At 42.3% G+C, this 17902-nt stretch overlaps 1 protein-coding gene and 1 long non-coding RNA gene across 2 annotated transcripts in view; one reads left to right on the top strand and one right to left on the bottom strand.

Annotated features, from left to right (window-relative positions):
- Window positions 1-118: 118 nt before the first annotated feature.
- Window positions 119-17138, bottom strand: AMD1 (adenosylmethionine decarboxylase 1). The gene is made up of 9 exons (XM_066994425.1): window positions 16680-17138; window positions 7399-7485; window positions 5781-5907; window positions 5189-5291; window positions 4336-4378; window positions 4101-4245; window positions 3013-3105; window positions 2778-2933; window positions 119-2258 (listed from the first exon to the last, which is right to left on the bottom strand). The coding sequence occupies exons 1-9, from the start codon at window positions 16808-16810 to the stop codon at window positions 2118-2120; spliced, it is 1026 nt and encodes a 341-aa protein (XP_066850526.1). The 5' UTR covers window positions 16811-17138; the 3' UTR covers window positions 119-2117.
- LOC106032587 (uncharacterized) overlaps window positions 16672-17902 on the top strand; it is a 13042-nt gene continuing 11811 nt past the window's right edge. Inside the window, exon 1 of the long non-coding RNA XR_010830423.1 lies at window positions 16672-16811. This is a non-coding gene — a long non-coding RNA (uncharacterized lncRNA). The remainder of the gene's footprint in view (window positions 16812-17902) is intronic.

A 17902-nucleotide genomic window follows, 5' to 3' on the forward strand; every position in this document is an offset into this window, starting at 1 on the left:
AAGTGAATTTAGTCAAGTAATTCAGGATAAGGAATACATAAACCTATTTCAGAATTAAACCAAGTGGTACCAAAAAGCATGTGAGTGCATGTGGCAAAACTGCTGGATCATCACTACAAACAATTTAAGCAAACTTTTATTGAAGCATTAAGTTGTGGTACAGATATTTTTAAATGATCAAAGTCTAACACCACAGAAATTATAAACACCATACTCCCCCCATCCTGATCACCCTAGATAGTTCAATAATCCGTTCAACAGCTTTCATTTTTATAGCCAAGGCTTATGCTTCTATTTATAAAATGTGTATTTCAGCATTACTTGAAAAGGGATCTTCAGTCTACTTGAAGGACCTCAAGCCAAATGTCAGATCAGTCGGGACAACATTTAAGAACAAAAACCACTGAAATATTGGTCCTCAATATTAACACCAAAAAGCATTAGTGCCATTTACAGCATGTAATTGATAACATTGGTAAAGAACATCAACAATATGCTTAAAATAAAAAATTCAAAATGTTCCAACCACTTGGTTTCTAACCAAGCAGACTTTAGTTTAGAAGCACTGAAAAAGTGCTTCATTTATAAATACGGAAGGAACAAAAAACCATTGCGTCAAACCAGAAAGAGTCAAAACATTGCAAGGACAAGAGAAAAAAACACTCAATTTTGTAGGTAATGTGCTGGTCTCGCAGCTGTTAAAATCCCAGTATTTGCAAACGGCATAGCTGAAAGTCTGCCAGCTTTTTTAAAGTCTGCATTTTAGTCAATACCCATTAAAGTGACTTTGAATTACACTTATTCATGGTCTATGAATAGCATTCTACTTCACTTCTGTCCAGGTGTGCCAGACAGTTCTTGTTCTATGCCTTCACTTAATGCCCTCAAGTCACAGTAAGAGGAACCACCTTAGAAATTAGGAGGAAAAAACAGATGAAGTCACAACACTCAAATACAACATAAGTCACATGCACAACAATGTCACAGGACTGTCACAAGATAGAGGCATTAGCTTTGCTCGGAACAACAAAATGAAGTGACACTGGAGCAGTTTAGAAGCACTCTTTACAGTCAGAAATGGTAGGTCAGAAGTTTTACTGAGAAAATCCAAACCAATCAATACACCAGCCTGGCAAATTCCACTCCTTTGCTAGATCTACCTGCCAGCGCTCAAGAGCACCAGCTTCTTAGTCAGTCACAACTGGTGATTAGGAAAGAAAAATGTCTGGTGCCAACGTGAACTTGCACTTTGCAAAGCTGTCACACAACTATGCCAAAACACTTAGATCCTGCCTCAGCCCTCCCCCATGAAGTCTTTGACCTTCTTCAAACTCTGCCATTGTGCAGCGATGTGACAGCTTTAGATGTGGACAGATAAATATCAGCATTAAGCTAAGATGAAGTTTAACCTGCATTAGTACCTGTACCCAAGTTTCTAAAAAGTGAAAGACCAATGCATTAGCCCAGTGTTACAGTACAGCTGAACAGATTCCTATAAGCTTGATTAGAGCATGAAAAGTCAGTTTGATTTAAAAATAAATCAACCACCACCTGTAGTAGCAAAACCATTTGTAACTGTTTTTAAGAACTTTCTCCGAACATGAAAGTATTAGGAATCAGTTTCATTACAAATCATACAAGTTTGTCAAAAATTGTTTTAGACTGAAGTCACAACATACATGAAAAAACAGTGACAATTTAACAAAGAACTGTCCCAGTGAGTAGGTTGAGGCTGAAGTCTAATGAGGACGAAAGCCTTGTCTGTGGGGAATTTTTGGCGATACCTGGAGAAAAACTATACTGTGTGTAATTCTACCTGAATCATTTTTACAAGTGTTGTTAAGTTTCATACAGTAAGATTTTTCTACATGCACTTCAATTTCACAGCAAGAGTGGCATAGAGTACCTAAACACAGAAGAGAGCATTCATGCAAGATATCTAACTCCTTGATATAATAATGCATACAATTCAAAATGGTTATACTATGATTACACCTAGGGCTTTCCACAACTACAAGGTGGTGGGAGTGGAAAGCATGGCCCCCTGAATCATTAACTAGAAAGCAACCACCACCTTCTCTATGGGATCTCTTTTTGCGCTTTTTCTTCATTCTTAATCAACTGTGCTGTTGCTGGCGATTCTTTGTAAAACTGGTAAAAACAAAGTTGTAATCACTGAATTGAGCAATCTGGTGATCAAGACGTTTAAACCCTTCAATCTTCTGGGCGGAAGAAAATACTGTACGACATTTAGAGCTCTAGAAAACAAAAAGTGACATTTACTTCATTTTAATCTAGCATTAAGACTAGCACTGTATGTATTTAATGTGTGGTTCCTGTGACACGTAACATGCTTCCAACTGTCGCATAGCAATGCTGCTGGAAGTTTCAACCCCAAGCAGTGGTTTTGCTCCTTACATAGGGTACTGCTTGTCTGTGAATCATTAGCTGGCAGCACTACCATTGGTAGCAGCACTTCTACAACTGACTAAAGTAGCCAATTCAGAAAAGTGCAAGTTACACCTACACAAGACTTTACAGGATATCACTGGAATACTAAATTTGGACTGCCTTATCTTAAAATGTCTTTACTTTTCTGGAGATTGGATTTAGAGCATGCCAGAGCAGTACTGAAGAGTACTTTTATTTTCCAAACAAATCAGTGTCCAATCATAGTGGCAAATTGAAGACTACTAGTACCCCAGTAAAAACATCTCTAGCACTTCACATTTCTATGTGCATTTCAGGAGCTAACATGCTACTGCAAGGGTACTCACCTGATTAACAAAGAGGGTTGTCACAAATTTTCCTGGCTTGAAAACCTCCACAACTTTTCTGATCAGGTCATCATAAGAAGTCTGACTTATGTTTGTTTCAAAACTAACATAAGAAAACTCTGGTTCTGGAGTGATGTGAATAGTCCAGTAAGTTCCCTGAAGAAAAAAAAAGCAAGTTATCACCACCAAATAATTAAAACTTAATGTAACTTCTCATTAGATTAAAAAAACTTACATCCGATTTCATCCCATTCATTGAATACCCACAAGGATTGAACATTGTAGCATCAATAACAGAACCTGGTATCAGGTCACGAATTCCACTCATCTGAAAGAGAAGTTAAAATTACACCACTCAATTCATCACATATCCTTAGGCTTGTTTTTTGTTTAACTCAAACAGAATGAATACCAATTTAGAACCTATGACACCAGAATTCTTCCAATAACAATGAAGTCTGATAATTTGTACCACTGTAGATAAACTTGCTTTGCATCCTATCACTTATCTGTTAAGTGCTGAGCTGCATGCAAATTATCAGATATTTTGACACACACAGAACCAAGCTGCATAGCTCCAAGAGGGAGCAGCCTAGAATTATAGCGCAGAACTGCTTGTGCAACTAAAATGGAGCTCCTGATCAACAAGTATTCACAAAATAAAGGCCGTTTACATTTACTCGAATATGGATATACTTCCTTATACTCTGAATACAGCAGAATCCCAAGCACTTTGATTCCCCACACAGTACTTGAGCCACAGCCAAATCTCTGTAGCAAATACAGTAATAAGAATCAAAGCTTAAGAGGGGAAAAAACAGATGAAGTCAATGTACTTATCAGTGAAAGTCATGCATGTAACAGGACTTGACTGTTTATAAAAAAAATCAGAGGAAAGGAGGCAAAACCATCGAGTTATGCTTAAGCCTTAACCCTCCCTCATACTACCTCCTAAACCATACAAGCAGCTCCATGATTTAATCTTGACAGCTAGACTCCTTTGCTATTCATTATCTTCAGTCTAAACCTTACTTTCTTGTCATCTCCATCCTTCAGTGGAAGCTACTCAATTGTGCCTTTATGCCTGTTCCTTTATTTTCCAGAGGAGTAGGCTTCCGATCACTCCAAGCACTGCAAATTGCTCCTTTCAATATATTAAAGCAAGGACATTGGAAAAATTACAGAGAAACCCCAAAATGTTAACCTGACATTTTCTATAAGACCTTTCCTACCATAAAAGAAAGCTTATATTAAATGCAAGAAAAGCATTCTGTTACCTAATATCCACCACCCCCAAAGTATTTAGTTTTCAAGCAAACATACACGAGTGACATCATTTGCAGTAACACCATCTTTCATGTAGAACTGGTCCATAACAACTGGGTCAAGCTCACTCATCAGAATTTCCAGTGTCTGATCAGGCTGATTGGATATCCGACTCTCTGGGAAATCCAGGGTGTACAGGTACCTACGCATGATATAAAGCACTTGTGTAATAGGTATTAACAGCACCAAGTTTACTCTAAGCCCCCGAAGATTTCAGTCTTGTCATACATACCAGCAATCAGAATTCATACGTCCCATGCAATAAGCTGCTCCATCTAGTAAAGACAAAAAGGCTCCAGTTAACATACCACAGCTGATCCCCTATGTAAGAGATTTGCCTCATTTCATATCTAAAGGAAGTTTAAGTCTTTCACAGGACACTAAGAGGTTCACTGATACAGCTAGCACTTGTACCAAATAAGCAGACATTTAACTTCGGGAGCATAAAGCCAACAGCCAGAAAAACAGGCTCCCTCAGGTTGCCTGAGCACCCTCAATTCAGAGCCTACTAGCAGGAAATTCATACTATAGCTTTAGCTACACACTGATAGATGCTCAAGACTGCTAGGGTTTCTGCTTTTAAAACACTCAGTTTTAAAGTACTAGTTTCCACATTCCCTCAAAAAAAACTTTTCTGCCAATAGTTAATATTTAAGATTACTCTTGTAGGCTTTAGATTTTATTAAATGTTTGAATTCCATCTTTAGTGCATTGTTTCTTTAGAGCAAAGCTTACATTTTTCTTCAGTGCATTGGTTACCTTACATTACTACTCTGCCTTTGTGATGAGGCTTTTAGGGTCAGCATGAGCTGGATTCTGCAGGCTTATTCACTATACTCCCTTTAGAAGCCTGAACATAGTCTGTTAAAATAAGGTGCTAGATGTCAAGCTTAGTATGATTTAAAGTTCAATCTTGGCAAGTGAGCATCAAAGAGTTACGTATAGCTTTTTATTTTTGTGCAGTTGAACCTCGTGCAAGGTCTGCTAAATCAATGGCCTCACAAGTCTCTGTATTGTGCTGCTTCTCCCTTCATATCAACACTTTACACAAGCTATGCAACTTTGCTTAAGTTTTATAAACTTACTTGGGAAAATTTCGTTAAGAAATTCTACTTCTTCCTGGAAATTCCTATGTGGGTACTCCTGGTGGGAAGGCTTCATGAAATTCTTACGTGAATAAAAGAAGCTCTGAAAAAGTAAAGATGCATTTTAGATACTAAGTATATCTGTCCACCTAGAAATCTAAAAACAATTTGGAGAATTTAACATAAGCTTTCACAGGACATGAGTTTTCATTGTCAAAAATGCTGCTACCTGTATATAAGACTTCTATTTCAGAGATATACGGTTATTCCTAGTTTGATTAGTAAGCTACAAGAGACAGCTTACGTCCAAATTTGTTTTCCACAAGAAGAAATCCATGCCCATGTTTGTCAGTGCTAAAATCATTCAAGTCTTTCATGCTCAAGTAACCTTAACTCAACACAGCAGCATTCATAATGTACCATCCTTTAATAGGCAAATAGAGAGATAAATCCCCTAGCAGAGCAGTCAATCATATACAGCCTGTTACAGGAACCATACACAAATGGCAAAAGTTTCAGAATATTTAAGTGAATATGAAATAATAAAAAGCATTTTGTACATTCCAAGGGAGATGCATTTTTAGGACCTCACCTGAATTGAGTCAAACCCACTGTACTCCCTAGCAAGCTCCAACAGGGGAACCAGTGCTTGCAGTAAGAGGGTGGTACCACACGTCTTCAAAATGAAACGTCTCTTGGAGACAAACATGCTACTCTCACTGTAAAAGATGCAAGAAGAACGTGTTAGGCACTCTATTAAAACAAACCAGGAGAGAATGGTTAGATCTTGGTTCTCATCCCAACCAAATGCACTACTGCAAGTGAACATTCAGCATATAATGCATAAACACAATGGGAAATGGGTCAAATTTATTAATTTTCACAAGCATGAGATCTATTATGATTTCCTAAAACTACCTGCTCTAGCTGTGTTATCACAGTTACCACACTACAGAAAAATCTGTATTCAATCTACCCAAGAAACACACAGGTGCTGTGAAGTGGGTACACAGAAAGCATGAAATTCTTAACCCAGCTGCAGAACAGGGTCAGACCTGAAAGCTGACTTTCTCAGCTGAAATAAGGCCTTTGAGAAAGTCAACTCAGAGAAGGCAAAGTCCTGATCAGAACTTCGTATGTCTGGCTGCATCTTCTAAGAAAACTAACTACTAGAAAGTGGTAAATCAGCACCTATCCATGGGAAGAGGAAATCACAGAGTATAACCACAGCTCCATCATATGCCTTACGCATAGGATAAAGTTTACATATAGTTGTGACTTAAAGAAATCTACAGGCCCACTGAATTGGAGATAAGCACTGATGCTATATCCAGTATGCTGAAGTGTACAGCAAGTATTTTCTCACCAAGTAACCAGACAGTAGTAAAAGTCTAGATTAAATAGTTTTAACTTCGTTTGGAAGGCTGTTTAAGATTGCAAAGTAAAGGTTATATTTTATCCAAGTCAGTTGTTACGTTTTTTTCCCCTTTAGAATTTTGTTTTAAATATGAAGCTTGCAGAAACAAAACTTCAGCACAATTTTTGACTGGCTTGCTGTTAACCCAACCTTGCCCTCCAGGCAGTCTTTCCGAGTACAAAAGCTTCAGTTTTTGTAATCTGAAGTAAAGCAGAGAACGTCAATATGTCTGTAAAGTTCATGCAGAAAAAGCATGAAAATATTTTGCAAGATGAAAAACACATGGCAAAAGTAGTATCCTTACGACCAACTGCTGCACAAGATCAGAATTCCAAGATTTCAGGAAAGCTACATTTTTTACAGATGTCCTTACCTCAGCTGTAGTAGTTGTTCCATTGATTGCATTATCTGGCCTTAAAGCCAATTTATTGATAGTTTTTGCTGATCTAAGAGTAATACTTAAATGTACTGTTCTGCTGAAGTAATTCTGTAACTTAAGACTCTTAACTGGGGAATAATTATCTATCCCAGGACAAAAAAATCAATGATCAGGTGCAGAAATACCTGCCTTTAATCCTGTTAAGGAAAGTAAAAGTACAAACACTAATTACTATGAAAACATTTCTGCTACAGAACACAAGCATGACAGCACTATGATTAGGAGGCCCTTGCAAGCTGTAGCTGTTAACAGCAGGATCTCAACCCAAGACTGGATTCTTGGCCAAACATATCCCATACAACAGCTTTAGGTGTTTTACCTCCAGGAATCTATAAGCCGCCGCCACTGGCTTACCTGAGTACATAAGCTTCCTGCTTGTCAGTTTTTGTCACACTTATGATCAAACAATGCACATTCTCCAGAAGTTTGTCCCACTCAATCCTGCAAAGAAATTACAGAAGAGCCCAAACAGGTTAAACTGAAGCTTTTTGGAACACTGGTTTCAAAAAAAAGCATAGCTCAAACAGGATTATAGCTCTCATCCACGCCTTTCACGCTCTCAGATTTAGCAACTCAAGACTTCACATAGGAACTGCACATATCACAATACAGCAATATCCAATTCTGCTGCATGAGTGCAACTGTTAAACAGCAACGCCAAGTTTCTAACAAGACAAGTCAGGATAAATCTCATGTCCTACATTCTACGCATAGGAAAATAAAATTCACTATTATAGCAATGTATGCTTTAAATTGAATATCCACATTCTTTCCATTTCAGTAGCCATTGGTGGCTATTAATGCAATACAACAACATGTTAACATTAATAGGTTCTATCTGTACAGCTTCAAATGCACAATTTAATTGAAAATCAGCCCTAAGAACCAGTACATCTCAATGACCTGAACTCCTCTTTGATCAATCTGGATTATAGAATTCCTTCTACCTCTAGAAGACGTTGAATCTACACTGCTAGATTTCACTACGATAGTGTGTTTAACATTTCAATTACTTACTGTCATCATTCAGTCTACAAGGAATTCTACTAAGACACTGAAAATCAAAAGGCTCAAATTGAGAGAGAAAACTCCCAAGCACTCATGAGAAGTGACAGACTTGCAAGAACCATGCATGTCATTTCACTCTTGTCTACATAGATTAGTAGAGTCCAATATAGAAGTAAAGTTTGGTACAGAACAGGCAGGAACAGATACACCTTCCTGAAGTCAGAAAATTACAGGACTGTCTGTCAGCTTCCCGCTTCTCCTGTCTCTCCCTTCCCACAGCCTATCCCATCTGTGGGTCTGTGCTGGCTCTTGTGCTCAGACCTGTCATGAGCCAGGGAACTGACTAACCCAGCATAAAGCTAAACTACCCACCAGGTTACAGAGCTGAACCAACTGAGAACTGAAGACCCTTCTACCAGCAGCCAGAAGGTAGATGCCTCCTCACAGCTGGGAGACTGGAGGAAAATATGTTTTCTGGTCACCAGGCAAGCTCCTAGGTTGGCCCAAGCTGCTCACGTAACTGTCAGCCTAATCCTTCCTCAGGAGTCAGATCTTCTCACCCTTTGGCACTGCAAAAGCTCTGTAGCTGTACTTCAGGACAAAGCACTCACTGTTAGATCTTTCAGCAGGATTCCTCCAGCAGCTACCAATCCCTCCCCATAGAAAACAAGCCTATTTACTGAAGTGAAACCTCAAGGCAAAGTTGAACTATTAGATGCTATCTCAGTTGTAATCCAGATGCACTTTGCTTTTATAAACACCCCAACAAAAATGCCTCTCATTTCTCCCTCACTTGAAAATGCTTCCTACAACTGAACTCTGTACCTTTGTTACTAACACTTGAGAATTTTTACTCTTCTAAAGTCTGTATTAGACTAAACTGTTATACAAGTCAACCAGAACATACTTAACTTACAGACTCTCTATAGCCTCCTTTCAGATAAAAGTGAAGCTATTACATATGAGTTTAAAAGAATTCTCTGCACCTTAAAATCCCTTGTGATTAAGTGCACATCTGATCCAGTTCATAAACTCTGATTTTTAGCCATCCAGATATTCAAAGTGAATTTCTCCCTACCATTCTAGTTAGTGAACCTTGATGAAACACTTTTCAGCAGCTAGAGAGACATGAAAGTACAGCCCACTCAGACCTGCAGATCAAATTAGCCAGCTTGTTTTTAATGCACGCACACATTCATTAGATCCTATGCTCTTGCTATGGGCTGTGCCCATTTCTGATACTCAAGTGTGTAAGAAAATACAACAGTCTGCTCATCTTTGAGCAACCTGGCAAATGCAAAGACTGAAATAGTTGATATTAAACTTGAAAAAAATTCCTAGACAACCAGGCAATTTTGATGAGAAGAGGACTTTAGGATTTGGTTTTCTCTGGAAGCTACAGCATACCTGCATACATTTGCTAGCTTTAGTAACTTTCCTGTAACATCCTATTATCTTCTTGTGAACTGAACTAGGTGATGTGTTAGCTGTATTTGCTATCATGGAATAATCATCCAAAACATTTCAGCAGCACTCCTGTTGATATTCTATCTGCCACTAAAGAAATACTCAGCATCTAACACAGCATTTGGGAAAGCTGAGGCATAGCTCCCTCACCCTGCCTGATGCTGAGCTGCAGTAAACCTACAGGTACACTACCACAGATCTGATTTTGTACTAGTCTGAGCATTAATGATACGTAACTATCTCAGGCATTGCAAAAGCCTAAGTCTCTGCCTTCACAGGCTTCTTACACCTGGTCAGTCAAAGCCCTAGCATTACATAGGCAAACAAGTTTTCTAACTAGCAGTGTACTGCAGCACTGGACATTTCAAGAAAATGGCTTACCCAAGTTTCAATCATATTAGTGGAAGACGTAAAAATTCTGGTGTTCAAGAAGCCCAACAGTGATGGGATCAGTACAGCATACTGCAATATTGCATGTTAAGTCCAAGGCAGAGCATGTCTACTTTATGTTAGTTAGTACTGTAATTGATATTTAGGTTCTATTGCCGAAAACAACCGTTGCACAAGATGTTTGAATATTAAAGCTTTGCTCAACCCTTCACTAATCCAAGTACAGAAGCCATAGCTAAGCAAATGCTACGTGTTCATGCATTCATTTATGGGAATGAAGTTCGCGATTTGATCTGATAAGGGTTGCATTGAGAAAGAAAAAGCCTTCATATTGAGAAATACACAAGATACCAAGCTTGATCCAGAAACATACATAAAATACCGGGTTGCAGCAGCCAGGATGAGACTTGGCCACATTGCGGAGTTTTGTGGAGATACTGGCCTGTATCTATATGCATTTTGAAGCTAAGCACAGGAAAAAACTACCGAAAGGCCACTAACATGCTGTATTTGATCTCAATATAATCTATTTAAACAAGATGACCTTAGTATTTGACATTTTCCATTGTTTAAAGCAGAGCTAAAAAACATCTGGGACTGCTTTGTACCACTTAGAGTTTACTAAAATTCTAACTCTTGCATTTCTTCCTTCTGGTTAATCTGTAGAATTATTTAAGTATTTCAGGTTGGAGACATATACCACCTTAAAACAGCAATTCAATATTACCAGTATATGTATTATAATTAATCCCATTTTATTTTGTCAAGCAGAAGAACCTCAAAGTTATTAACTGTGAAAGACCTAAGAACATTACATCCTATTTCATAATTAACTTTTACCTGTGAAGCAAAACTTCCAACTGAAAAAGAAGCAAGACTACTTTTCAATAAGATGCCGTCACAGGTTTCTGCTCCTCAAAATTCCCCCTTCAAGGGAACTGAGGATTGCATTACTATTTCCCACATTTTCTGTAGCCAGACATCACTGGGACAGCCCTGGACACTTTGTTTGGAGCCTGCTTCCCTATAACTGGGCTAAATATATGAGAACATGATGCCTGAGTATCATTGGCAGCTAAGTGACTTCTGTAGCAGACCTGCATCCACTGGAACTCCAAACTGACAAAGCACTACTCAGTCACAGAAACCTATTACCCCCTCCAAAGCTATAAAGTCCTCTTTCTCAAACATAAAATAATTGACACCCACTGAAATTCCACAGTTTCTCCAGTAGGCAAGCAATGTACTTCTTAAATGGTCACACCTGCCCAGAGAATATGAAATGAAACCAGAATACATGTGCTCAAGTGTGAACAACTGTCTGTACTTAAATGATAGCCAGCTACTTGTTCTATACTTGAATAGTAAACTATACTAAAAAGGAAAAAGAATCAGGTTTAGCAATCTACTCCTACACCTGTGTTGCAAAGCTTACTGTCTTATCAGTGGACTCATTGCCAGAATGCAAATAACTTCCTTTCAATCTTCCACCCAGGCATGTCAGCAAGGAAATCCTATCAGAACTCAAGGGTATTTTTAGTTTTAGGAGGTATATGCTTTAGTATGCAATGAAATGAATAGTCAGTGGTCCATCTCAGTAAAGCTCTAAACCATCATGTTTGCTCACAGCATTTCAGGCCAACTAGGAAGGGGGTACCAGCAATTTAACTGATCTGGAACCATCTCGAGCACTTGCTCTTCTAAACAGTCAACAGCCTCCAAAAAACATACCCCCCCCCCCCCAGTCCAGTAAGAGTACCTAGGTACAACCTGCTAGTGCAACCCAGATAGCACTGGGAAAAAAAACTGTTCTGCAGCAAGGCAGGAATTCTAAGGAAAATGTCTACAAAACTTCCAATTAAAGTAAGACAACTCAATAGCCTGTAGTAAGCAAACAATCACCAATTTTTACCTTGTACTTTACTGTTCAGACCCTGTTTGGAGTCAAGCATTGAGCTGGAGGAACACCTTTCATTCCCTCACCTGTTCCCTGAGGATTTCTGGGAGCCAACAGATGCATTAGCTACCTCATTAACAGGCTACAGTTCAGGAAGCAAATTCCTACCAGTTTCAAGATCCAGAACAGTCAGAAGTGTAATGCCTTGTCTAACCCACCTGTGCACAGGAGCTATAGGTGAGGAGCACAGAAGCTGACTCAAGACCAGTGCCAGAGCTGCAATATTACTGATGAGGATTCTGAAACAGGCAGAAGCAGTACAGGCCAACTACTCAAATGAAACTTTTTAAAACATCTCTTAGCAGCCGATATTTTTCCCCCCCTGCAAACTGACAGATGTGAATTATGTGAGTTAATTTCCTATTGGAATTGTAATTTAGTTTATAAATTGTTGTAGAATATAGATTACCTTGAATCATGTATCCACCCTGAGTTTAGACACAAGGCAGTTGCAACTTGATAATTGTACTGCTGCAGTATCTGTGGAGCGCACAAAACCTACACACCCTGTATATGCTCTGCACACAGATGCACAGAAAGACCATCTGCATCTCCCTTATCTTAAGCCTAAGAAACTCTCCAGGGGCACGCACATGACCTCAAATTAAAGGCAAGCACCTGAATGGCAAACGACATCCACAGCACTAGCAATTCCGAGCAGCACTCCCCACCAGGTACTTTTTGCCTACAAGATCCTGAGCCAACTACTAAAGAGAATCCTATTGTTTTAAAGGCTGCAAAGTGCTACTCTCACAGGTCCTTTACTATCGTAGGACTCCATCCATTACATCCACAGATATCTGAGGGGCAGTCCTGTTCTGCCAAAGTAGGAAACTCACCTGACACACAAGATGTTTCAGGACACATAAGCCCCAGGTAGGCACCTCAGAACTTCAACTTAGGTCTTATAGGCAACTTTTGGGGCAAGTATCAGTCTAACCTTCTCCAGAAGGAACGTGCTGTAAGACAACAAGTACCTGCCTCAAATCTTCCTGCTCTCCTGGCTGAGAAAACAGCCATTAGGAAAGCCATTTCAACATATGAGTAGCTACTCATCTTAACAGGATACTCTATGAAGTGTCACTAGGGGACCAGATCTTTGACAGGAAGTGACTAACCAAGTCCTTCAGAAGTTTCAGTGGTAAGGTAGGAAAACATCAAAAAGCCTTGGTGCAAGTCATAACTTTCTGCAAGCAGTATCACAATTAGTAGTAGTACTGAGCATAAAGGGGCTCGTTTCTATCATTTGAGAGTTACAGGCAAACCTATTTTATCTGTAATTTTGAACTTGTCTGCAATAATCTGGTTTCTAAGAACATCAGTTTGATGAGGGAAAGACTGAATTCTTTGATAAAGTTCTCCGCATTATCTTTCAACTGCATGCAAGAGAGCTCAGAAAGAACCGTGACAGAGCCCTCATCACCTCCCCGCACTGCCCTCTGCAGGTGCCACCCAGTTCTGCACCGTTGAGAAGCTTGGCAGAGCACGAGCACGGCAGGACAGACTCACAGCCTCCTGGTGCCCCACTGCGTGGCGAAACACGCAGAGAGCCCCGCTACGGTCTGCAGGGCTGGGGGAAGAGGGAGGTACTATGGCACGACAGCAGTGAGCTGACTCAGGCTGCAGGGTGTTGTACAAATTTGGTTCAGATACTTGACTGTGCAGTTGCTTAGGAGTTCTCATCTGGCACAGGCTGAGAACCTCATAGTATCAGTGTCACTCCCTATTGCTCATTCCTGCATTGTTCTTTTTCCAGTTTCTTATCATGTGGCCACATAATACGTGTGCAAAGAAACAAATGAAAAGTCCATAAATTATTTCAGAGTATCTTTCAGATTTGAATGCTTGAGACATGGGCTCCCAAATACTAGAATCATTAACCTGTGGCTTCGAATGCCTGTACAATTAAGATCATAAGCCTTGAGATAAGGAAATGCAGAGCTGCTCAATCATCTGAAGGCATAAACTGCATTCTTTACTCTGGAGAGAGTGAAGGCGCTACTCAATCATCACAGAACTCCACTCACAGCGTGTTCGTCATGTTTCCAGCAAGCCCTCATTCTCATCCTTAGCTGAAGACTATTTTTAACAAGCATGCTTTACATAGCATAGTGAGAACACGCACTAAGTTAAAGCAAATGATTCTGAAACCACAAAAACGTTAACTTCATTCCACTTCTCGGTATGAGTGGGGTAGGCATCTTCAGATGCTGGCCATTATTTCAACCACAAGACATTTTTGCAGAACCGATCAGCAAACGAACCAAAAGCCCCCAAATCTCAACAAAGCCAAGCCCATAATTCATTTTGAGTTTTTAGCTGGGGTTTTTACTGAAGGTACTGAAACAGAAAATTACAGGTCAATTTCTGAAACACCTCTATCCAAATTATTCTTCTGAACACAGGCCTGCTCACAGGAGAAAGTTGTGAAGAATTTCTTAGTTAACCAGTGCTTGAACTTTTTTCCTTAATAGCTGGTAATATCCAGCAAAGACTTCAAACTATCTGATCTCTAACAAGCACACACAACATGGAAATTTTTGGCTTTGAACACCAGCTTAGTCATTCAGTAGATGAATGGCTAGCATTTCACTACTAAGCAGGTATTACTGTACAAAAGGCGAGCTCAACTGGTTTGCAACTTGACTCTAATTTAGCTATTGTTCTCAGTTTCAGCTTTGATTTCAAGTTCTGTTCAAAAAACTAGCTTATTCAATTGCCTTTATAGAATTAGCATAGTGGGGTATACTGTATTCAGAATCTTCTCATTTGCATGTATTAGCTGTAGTGAAATAATTTCCTTTTAACATTTTTCTAGAAGAGGATGTTTATGAAACTGCCTTTTATGCTAACAACACAGTATCACCATTACCCCTGAACACAGGTTAACAGCAGTTTTCAAACATGTCACACCCCCTACCCAAAAGATAGACGGCTTCAATCAACATCTTGTATTAAGACCCAATTAACGCAAACACCTTCAAAGCTTGCTCCCAGCTCTGAAACCGTGTTAAAGGCCACGTATTCAACAGTTAACAGTTTGTATCTGCCCTATTAAAACTTTACAGCCATATCTAAGCCTCATAAAGGAATTGAGGAAGTACCTGCCTTACAATTCCATTAAATTGTATTAAGCAATTTTAAAAATTCAGTTTGCTGGTTTAATGCGAGCCTCAGAACACAAACAGCCTAGAAAGTATGAATGCGTCAATGAGGAAAGCATTTGCAGAATGCCATCCCTAAACTAGAAGATGTGCATATTCCAACACCAGCACATGAATGCGAAGTCAAGCCTTGGAATCTTTCACATTTACAGAAATTAAACGTGACAGGAACCCTGAAGTGCCTACATAATATTTCAGATCAGCAGCACCCGTTTCAGCAAGAATTTGCTCTTCCAGGATTGCATGGACATCAACTATACAAATTCTAACCTTATAGTATCTGCAGTACCGCTATGTAGCAAAGAACTGTGTAACCACCTATATCTCATCATTGCCATGTTACAAACGTAAAGTCAAAGCGATCTGAACAGCTTTGCAAGTCAGAGTTACACGAGAACACCACACCGCAACAGGTCAGAGCTAAACACGTATCATGCACTGCTTTTGTCATGGCAGAAATTAAGCTTCTACCTGTGAGCTAGTGACAGACATGCACAAGGCAGACACTCATTATTTCAGGAAAGGCAGTTATCTGCTCACTGGTGATTCAGATCTTTGGGTAGCTAACTCTACCAGTACATTTACACAGGAAAGATGCTGAGAAATGCCAAGACAAAGCACGTGGAATTTGCCTTTTCCTAAGTATGTACCTTTGAATGGAGAAGCGACTATGGCAGTACATGCACCCAACGCATCACAACATCTCCTCCAAGCTCCCTGACCAAAGACCACCGGATCAGAGCCATATACACGTGCAAATCTGGACACACCGAAGACACCAGATCCTCCAGGCGCCAGCCTGGTAATGAACCACTGACAGGAGCGCAGCCTCCCAGCCGGTCCCGTCTGCCTAATGTGAGCAGGGCCGGGGGAGCAGGGCCGCGGGAGCAGGGCCGGGGGCTGCCCTCGGGCCCGCCTGGGGAACACGTGTGCAGCCGGGGCCGTGCGGGCCGCGGGCCTTTCTTCCTGCCTCGCTGGGTGGTAGCGAAAGAAGCGCCAGCACATTCTTCAGATGCCCATTGGGTGACAAGGCGGGGGCCCACCCCTCGGCGGCGCCCAGCTCTCATTGGCTTCAACTTGTCAATGAGGCGGGGGGGGGGGGGGGGGGGGGAGAGGGGAAAGGAGAGAGAGAAAAAAAAGGCAAAAAAAAAAGCCAGGCGGCGCGGTCTGGGAGCAGCGCCAAGAAACTCACGTGTAAATCGCCGCTCCAGCCGCACTCCGGGGGGAGGAGGGGGCGATCCCCAACCCCCCCCCCAGTGCCGGCCACAGGGGTGGGGTTCCCCCCTCCCGGTACCGCCGGTTTTTTTTTGGGGGGGGTCTCTGTGGGGGCTCCTCGGGGTGTGGAGAGGGGGAGGACGAGGACCGGGCGGCGCCACATGTTGCCAGCAGGGACCGCACCGGGCCGCACGCGGTGGCGCCGCGGAATGGCGGCCTCCTGCCCTACCTCAGAGGAGGAGGAGGAAGGAGGAGAACCCCGGGGGGGCTGCCCAAGGTGACCCCCGCTGTCACTGACTGGAAAACGGGGGGGCGCGGAGAGCCAGCTCCGCAGCCCTGAGGGCGCGAGCGCGGCCGTTGCGACCAACGGTCGACGGTTCCCCCCCACCCCCCCCACCCCTCCCCGCGCGCGCTCCCGGCGGCCGTTACCGGACCTGGGGATGGTGCGGAGGTCGCCGGACCCCTTGCTCTGGTGCGGCTCCTGCGGCGCGGGCTGCTGCCGGGCGAACCACACCTCCAGCAGCTTCTCGGTCCCTTCGAAGAAGTGTGCACCGTTCTCCTTCATGGTGAGACAACTCGGCAACCAACAACCACAGAAATTAACGGCCGCCCCGCCGCGGGTTTCACCTCCGGGGGGGGATTTTTTTTTTCTTTTTTTTTTTTTTTAATATTAATTTAAAAAAAAAAAAAAAGATGAAGGATTATTATTATTTTTTTTTTTTAAACCACCCGGAGTGCGCGGCGGCGGCGTGAGCGTGCGTGCGGGGGTTACAGTCCGAGCGGGGCGCGGGCGATGCGGTGCGGTTCCTTGCAGTCCGTGCGTTCCCCTGTTACAGAGCAGAGCGGTGAGCGAGCGCTAGCTAATGTCGCCGGCCATACTGTGTAAGCGAGGGCTGAGCGCGCACTCCGCCGCTTTTATACCCCGCGGGGCGGCGGGGGCGGGGCGGGCGGGGCGGCGCCTGCCATTGGCCCGCCGCCTCTCCGGCCCGCCCTCCGCCGCTTCTCATAGGCTGGCGCGGACGCCCGTCAGGGGTATGCCGGTTCCTCTGGCCCCACCCGCCCGCAGCGGCCCGGCCGCTCCCCGGTGCCATTTCCTCAGGCGCGGGGGGAGCTCCCCCATTGCGGTCCCGGCGAACTCGGTGCGAGCTGTCACCGCTGTGAAATAAAGCGCTCCCCCTCCGCCCTGTGTGTGCTCCCCGCTGCGTCAGGCTGAATGCTCATTGCTCGGTGTTAATCACGGTTAATAGTTTTTAGTCATGATCGGCTTTAACCTGCATCGGGTCCCCGAGCTGGTCCGTGTCCCAGCTACATGAGTGCTTGTGCTGGCATAAAGAGATTGTGCTAGGGCACAAACGAGAAACCTCCGGTGGGGAGTGCAGGACCACTTGTTCCAGTAGTTATAAAGGTTATATCACCTTAAAGTGCTTATGAAGCCAAAGCCGTGAGGTTGTGAACTCTGTCCAGCCCCAGACCCCGTTTATTTTTAGTACTAGTCCCCCTACACTTGTTTCTGCATCCATCACACTAATCCCAAATCCCATCTTCTGTCAGTTTGATGTTAGTTTTCAGTCATCTGGCTGATCCCGCTTTCTGTCTGCAAATGGTCCATGTGATGTTTCTCCATCCAGGCGCGTCATCGTCTTGTCTTGGTTGGAGC

Source organism: Anser cygnoides, chromosome 3 (assembly GCF_040182565.1).
Source record: "Anser cygnoides isolate HZ-2024a breed goose chromosome 3, Taihu_goose_T2T_genome, whole genome shotgun sequence".
In the NCBI taxonomy this organism is placed as follows: domain Eukaryota; kingdom Metazoa; phylum Chordata; class Aves; order Anseriformes; family Anatidae; genus Anser; species Anser cygnoides.

Coding starts and splice junctions, on each gene's coding strand:
- AMD1 (XM_066994425.1), bottom strand. CDS start 16,810: ATGAAGGAGAACGGTGCACACTTCTTCGAAGGGACCGAGAAGCTGCTG. Junction 2,934..3,012: donor TGAATGGGATGAAATCGGAT/GTAAGTTTTTTT, acceptor TTTTTTCTTCAG/GGAACTTACTGGACTATTCA. Junction 2,259..2,777: donor CAACCCTCTTTGTTAATCAG/GTGAGTACCCTT, acceptor TTTGTTTTCTAG/AGCTCTAAATGTCGTACAGT.